Source organism: Coregonus lavaretus (genome assembly GCF_964263955.1).
Source record: "Coregonus lavaretus genome assembly, contig: HAP1_SCAFFOLD_154, whole genome shotgun sequence".
NCBI classification, from domain to species: domain Eukaryota; kingdom Metazoa; phylum Chordata; class Actinopteri; order Salmoniformes; family Salmonidae; genus Coregonus; species Coregonus lavaretus.
In genome coordinates this window covers 385,697-393,200 of record NW_028160661.1, presented here as the reverse complement: position 1 = coordinate 393,200, position 7,504 = coordinate 385,697, and the positions used below count along the sequence as shown (strand labels likewise).

Genomic DNA, 7,504 nt, shown 5'->3' with positions numbered 1-7,504 from the left:
GAAATGCATTCCAGGTGACTACCTCATGAAGCTGGTTGAGAGAATGCCAAGAGTGTGCAAAGCTGTCATCAAGGCAAAGGGTGGCTATTTGAAGAATCTCAAATATATTTTGATTTGTTTAACAAGTTTTTTTTTTATTACTACATGATTCCATGTGTTATTTCATAGTTTTGATGTCTTCACTATTATTCTATAATGTATAAAATAGTAAAAATAAAGAAAAACCCAGGAATGAGTAGGTTTTCTATAACTTTTGACCATTAGTATATACAATATCAGATTGATTCAGATTGTTAAATAAGTGATACAAATCAACTTTAGCACACACTCAAATGACTGAAACACACAGAGACAACAGATATGACAGGTGTTTACTATAACCAGTAGTCTGATGTTAACTATAACCAGTAGTCTGAATGATCCAGTGTGTTAACTATAACCAGTAGTCTGAATGATCCAGTGTATTAACTATAACCAGTAGTCTGAATGATCCAGTGTGTTAACTATAACCAGTAGTCTGAATGATCCAGTGTGTTAACTATAACCAGTAGTCTGAATGATCCAGTGTGTTAACTATAACCAGTAGTCTGAATGATCCAGTGTGTTAACTATAACCAGTAGTCTGAATGATCCAGTGTGTTAACTATAACCAGTAGTCTGAATGATCCAGTGTGTTAACTATAACCAGTAGTCTGAATGATCCAGTGTGTTAACTATAACCAGTAGTCTGAATGATCCAGTGTGTTAACTATAACCAGTAGTCTGAATGATCCAGTGTGTTAACTATAACCAGTAGTCTGAATGATCCAGTGTGTTAACTATAACCAGTAGTCTGAATGATCCAGTGTGTTAACTATAACCAGTAGTCTGAATGATCCAGTGTGTTAACTATAACCAGTAGTCTGATGTTTACTATAACCAGGCTTATTCACTCTAATAAAGTCCCCCATAACCCCCACCCCGTGAGGAGAAACCCACTTCCCTTCAGCTTGTGCCCTTACTGGTATCATGGACACACACACAGAGGACAGGCTCGGGGGTTGGCATGCAACTGGCACAGAGACAGGGACAGGATGGCTCACGTGTGCCCAGGAAGCTGCTGCGTGGAGGGGGACAGAGAACGGGCACTGCCAGTCCACACTGTCCCTCGCTGTGACAATGAGACTGACCCTCTGCCAACCGGACATGGCTTAGTAGGGGCCGTGGGAGGAACAGGGTGTGTGTGTAAAGAGCCACTTACTGAAGTCTAGTATGTAGAGGTCTGAATGATCCATGAGGTTGAACTCATCTCCCATCCCCTGCTCTGGACACGGGCTGTGGAGGAGAGTACATGTTAGTTCACTGAGAGGTCATGACATCAGACCGTACAGGGCCATAGAGGTATCATCACACTGGAGATAGTGTTCCCCCTCAAACCAATCCCAATCCATATCTGGTACCATGACTGAGCCATGCTGGGATTGAGACTGGGGCATGGAGTATGTATCCATATTGACCACAGAACCTCAGTAGGGAGCCTCCTCCTCCTGTCTTGATGTTTTAACAGTTTTATCACCCAGGTGTGGCCAGAGCCCCGTCAGCCCCAGACCAGATAGTAAACCCAGTAGGCTTTTATCACCCAGGTACAAATTCAAGATCTCAAGAACAAGGCCCAGACAGGGAGCCAGCCGGTCACACATAGACCTCGGTTACATGCTGATCAGAAGGACCTGCATCCTGTGTTTTGGGGTTGTTATCAGAAGATGAGAGCAGCTCTCATTAGGCCCACAGGAAGGAGAGCGGAGAGAGGTGGTCAGACGATAGTACTGATAGTATCCCCCCCCCCTTAAAGCCCTCTGCAGCATCTCGCCTCCAGGCCCCAGGCTCACAACACATCTGTTTCCTGCCCTGCCTCAGGGAGTCTGCCCCAGGACTAGTACTAGTACTACACACCTGACATGTCCTGCTGTCTGCTGGGACACACTGGTGCGCCACAGAAGACCAAGACAACACACACCACCAACCACATCCATTAGCCTATCACACACCACCAACCACATCCATTAGCCTATCACACACCACCAACCACATCCATTAGCCTATCACACCATCTACCACATCCATTAGCCTATCACACACCACCAACCACATCCATTAGCCTATCACACCACCTACCACATCCATTAGCCTATCACACACCACCAACCACATCCATTAGCCTATCTCACACCACCAACCACATCCATTAGCCTATCTCACACCACCTACCACATCCATTAGCCTATCACACACCACCAACCACATCCATTAGCCTATCACACCACCTACCACATCCATTAGCCTATCTCACACCACCAACCACATCCATTAGCCTATCACACACCACCTACCACATCCATTAGCCTATCACACACCACCAACCACATCCATTAGCCTATCACACACCACCTACCACATCCATTAGCCTATCACACACCACCAACCACATCCATTAGCCTATCACACACCACCTACCACATCCATTAGCCTATCACACCACCTACCACATCCATTAGCCTATCACACACTACCAACCACATCCATTAGCCTATCACACACCACCTACCACATCCATTAGCCTATCACACACCACCTACCACATCCATTAGCCTATCACACACCACCTACCACATCCATTAGCCTCTCACACACCACCAACACTGCAGCCATCACTTAAATCAGCAATAGTCTAATGAGCTATTGTTGAATTAGCGATAGTCGAATGAGTGATAGTCGAATCAGGTATAGTTGTCTGTAGATATAGTTGAATCAGGTATAGTTGAATCAGTTATAGTTGAATCAGCTATAGTTGAATCAGTTATAGTTGAATCAGTTATAGTTGAATCAGCTATAGTTGAATCAGGTATAGTTGAATCAGGTATAGTTGAATCAGGTATAGTTGAATCAGGTATAGTTGAATCAGCTATAGTTGAATCAGATATAGTTGAATCAGCTATAGTTGAATCAGGTATAGTTGAATCAGGTATAGTTGAATCAGGTATAGTTGAATCAGCTATAGTTGAATCAGATATAGTCTGTAGGTATAGTTGAATCAGATATAGTTGAATCAGGTTGTTTTTTTATTGCACTACTATGCTTTATCTTGGCCAGGTCGCAGTTGTAAATGAGAACCTGTTCTCAACTGGCTTACCTGGTTAAATAAAGGTGAAATAAAATAAAATAAAAAAGGTATAGTTGAATCAGGTATAGTTGAATCAAGTATAGTTGAATCAGGTATAGTTGAATCAGGTATAGTTGAATCAGCTATAGTTGAATCAGGTATAGTTGAATCAGATATAGTTGAATCAGGTATAGTTGAATCAGGTATAGTTGTCTGTAGGTATAGTTGAATCAGGTATAGTTAAATCAGTTATAATTGAATCAGGTATAGTTGAATCAGCAATAGTTGAATCAGCTATAGTTGAATCAGGTATAGTTGAATCAGGTATAGTTGAATCAGTTATAGTTGAATCAGGTATAGTCTGTAGGTATAGTTGAATCAAGTATAGTTGAATCAGGTATAGTTGAATGAGCTATAGTTGAATCAGATATAGTCTGTAGGTATAGTTGAATCAGGTATAGTTGAATCAGGTATAGTTGAATCAGTTATAGTTGAATCAGGTATAGTTGAATCAGGTATAGTTGAATCAGATATAGTCTGTAGGTATAGTTGAATCAGATATAGTCTGTAGGTATAGTTGAATCAGATATAGTTGAATCAGGTATAGTTGAATCAGGTATAGTTGAATCAGATATAGTCTGTAGGTATAGTTGAATCAGGTATAGTTGAATCAGGTATAGTTGTCTGTAGGTATAGTTGAATCAGATATAGTCTGTAGGTATAGTTGAATCAGGTATAGTTGTCTGTAGGTATAGTTGAATCAGGTATAGTCTGTAGGTATACAGTGGGGGAAAAAAGTATTTAGTCAGCCACCAATTGTGCAAGTTCTCCCACTTAAAAAGATGAGAGAGGCCTGTAATTTTCATCATAGGTACACGTCAACTATGACAGACAAATTTAGATTTTTTTTCCCAGAAACCACATTGTAGGATTTTTAATGAATTTATTTGCAAATTATGGTGGAAAATAAGTATTTGGTCACCTACAAACAAGCAAGATGTCTGGCTCTCACAGACCTGTAACTTCTTCTTTAAGAGGCTCCTCTGTCCTCCACTTGTTACCGGTATTAATGGCACCTGTTTGAACTTGTTATCAGTATAAAAGACACCTGTCCACAACCTCAAACAGTCACACTCCAAACTCCACTATGGCCAAGACCAAAGAGCTGTCAAAGGACACCAGAAACAAAATTGTAGACCTGCACCAGGCTGGGAAGACTGAATCTGCAATAGGTAAGCAGCTTGGTTTGAAGAAATCAACTGTGGGAGCAATTATTAGGAAATGGAAGACATACAAGACCACTGATAATCTCCCTCGATCTGGGGCTCCACGCAAGATCTCACCCCGTGGGGTCAAAATGATCACAAGAACGGTGAGCAAAAATCCCAGAACCACACAGGGGGACCTAGTGAATGACCTGCAGAGAGCTGGGACCAAAGTAACAAAGCCTACCATCAGTAACACACTACGCCGCCAGAGACTCAAATCCTGCAGTGCCAGACGTGTCCCACTGCTTAAGCCAGTACATGTCCAGGCCCGTCTGAAGTTTGCTAGAGTGCATTTGGATGATCCAGAAGAGGATTGGGAGAATATCATATGGTCAGATGAAACCAAAATATAACTTTTTGGTAAAAACTAAACTCGTTGTGTTTGGAGGACAAAGAATGATGAGTTGCATCCAGAGAACACCATACCTACTGTGAAGCATGGGGGTGGAAACATCATGCTTTGGGGCTGTTTTTCTGCAAAGGGACCAGGACGACTGATCCGTGTAAAGGAAAGAATGAATGGGGCCATGTATCGTGAGATTTTGAGTGAAAACCTCCTTCCATCAGCAAGGGCATTGAAGATGAAACGTGGCTGGGTCTTTCAGCATGACAATGATCCCAAACACACTGCCCGGGCAACGAAGGAGTGGCTTCGTAAGAAGCATTTCAAGGTCCTGGAGTGGCCTAGCCAGTCTCCAGATCTCAACCCCATAGAAAATCTTTGGAGGGAGTTGAAAGTCTGTGTTGCCCAGCGACAGCCCCAAAACATCACTGCTCTAGAGGAGATCTGCATGGAGGAATGGGCCAAAATACCAGCAACAGTGTGTGAAAACCTTGTGAAGACTTACAGAAAACGTTTGACCTGTGTCATTGCCAACAAAGGGTATATAACAAAGTATTGAGAAACTTTTGTTATTGACCAAATACTTATTTTCCACCATAATTTGCAAATAAATTCATTAAAAATCCTACAATGTGATTTTCTGGATTTTTTTTCTCAATTTGTCTGTCATAGTTGACGTGTACCTATGATGAAAATTACAGGCCTCTCTCATCTTTTTAAGTGGGAGAACTTGCACAATTGGTGGCTGACTAAATACTTTTTTTCCCCCACTGTATAGTTGAATCAGGTATAGTTGTCTGTAGATATAGTTGAATCAGGTATAGTTGAATCAGGTATAGTTGTCTGTAGATATAGTTGAATCAGGTATAGTTGAATCAGGTATAGTTGAATCAGGTATAGTTGAATCAGGTATAGTTGAATCAGGTATAGTTGAATCAGGTATAGTTGAATCAGTTATAGTTGAATCAGCTATAGTTGAATCAGGTATAGTTGAATCAGGTATAGTTGTCTGTAGGTATAGTTGAATCAAGTATAGTTGTCTGTAGGTATAGTTGAATCAGGTATAGTTGAATCAGTTATAGTTTAATCAGGTATAGTCTGTAGGTATAGTTGAATCAGGTATAGTTGACTGTAGGTATAGTTGAATCAGGTATAGTTGTCTGTAGGTATAGTTGAATCAGTTATAGTTGAATCAGTTATAGTTGAATCAGCTATAGTTGAATCAGGTATAGTTGAATCAGTTATAGTTTAATCAAGTATAGTTGAATCAGCTATCAGTTGAATCAGATATAGTTTAATCAGTTATAGTTGAATCAGCTATAGTTGAATCAGTTATAGTTGAATCAGCTATAGTTGAATCAGTTATAGTTGAATCAGTTATAGTTGCATCAGTTATAGTTGCATCAGTTATAGTTGAATCAGTTATAGTTGAATCAGCTATAGTTGAATCAGTTATAGTTGAATCAGTTATAGTTGCATCAGTTATAGTTGCATCAGTTATAGTTGAATCAGTTATAGTTGAATCGGGTATACAGTAGTTATCTGTAGCAGCTAAGGCAAGGGAATAGCTGAGCCTTGTACAGTCTGCTTTGGCTAAACTCAAGTAGGTGTGTGGATGAGAAAGCCAATATTGCTTGAATAAGAGGAAAACAGTTATATCACTTAATTACAATAACATCCATCTGATGAATGACATCCTGTAGAATGTGAATTACACTATTCCTCTTCCTTCTGTTTTCTCATCTCCTCCTTTCTCTCTCCATCCATTTCCATGACTTACTCCATCATTCTCCATCTCTCTCCGCGTTCCCAGGATGTTGTAAGGTTTTACGTTCCTAATCTTGACTAAATAAACAGCTTGTGGATTTAAAGCGGCCAGGAGAGGAACGGAGCACGAGCCCAGAGGTCCCAGGGGGCCAGCTGGGGAACTCATTACGCACCCCTCTACCCTCCCTAACTACTACCCCTCCCCCTCCCCCTTGGCAGGTCCCCTAACCCCGACCCTGACCACCCCACCAACCTCCCCCAGCAGCTTACAGCGATTTTCAAACACAATGAGATTGGAGGTGAAGTGGAGAGCAAGACAGTCCCCTCTCTCTGGATAGAAAGGGTTAGGGTTAGGGAGCAGGGGGGACTGTGGTAGAACCATACAGCGTACTCAGGGGGACTGTGGTAGAACCATACAGGGTAGTCAGGAGGACTGTGGTAGAACCATACAGGGTAGTCAGGAGGACTGTGGTAGAACCATACAGGGTAGTCAGGAGGACTGTGGTAGAACCATACAGGGTAGTCAGGAGGACTGTGGTAGAACCATACAGGGTAGTCAGGAGGACTGTGGTAGAACCATACAGGGTAGTCAGGAGGACTGTGGTAGAACCATACAGGGTAGTCAGGAGGACTGTGGTAGAACCATACAGCGTACTCAGGGGGACTGTGGTAGAACCATACAGCGTACTCAGGGGGACCCTCTACTGTATCCAGGAAGGCTGCTGAGAATGACTTGTCTGTAGCTACTGCAGAGTCCTCTAAGTCCATAGCAGCAGCCCTCATTAGTCCCAGCCAATCAGGAGCTGCTGTTGCCATGCCATCACTCACACAGAGAGAGCAGGTAGGTAGGCCGACTGATGATAAGCAACAGAGGCTTCTCCTTATTTATCTAGCAGGGCATGTAGTCCTCCAATGGAGCTCTGAATGCTCTGATCCTAACAACACAGATGGGAAACTGGGCAGAACGTTAGTTCTTAGGGTTACGCT

The 7,504-nt window shown here is 42.2% G+C and overlaps 1 protein-coding gene across 1 annotated transcript in view; it reads right to left on the bottom strand.

Moving 5' to 3' along the window:
* The window catches only part of LOC311121588 (kelch domain-containing protein 3-like), a 119,106-nt gene that overhangs the window by 15,010 nt on the left and 96,592 nt on the right, over window positions 1-7,504 (bottom strand). The window contains exon 9 of the mRNA XM_084196048.1: window positions 1,241-1,314. Within this exon, the coding sequence (XP_084052174.1) occupies window positions 1,241-1,314 (74 nt within the window). The remainder of the gene's footprint in view (window positions 1-1,240; window positions 1,315-7,504) is intronic.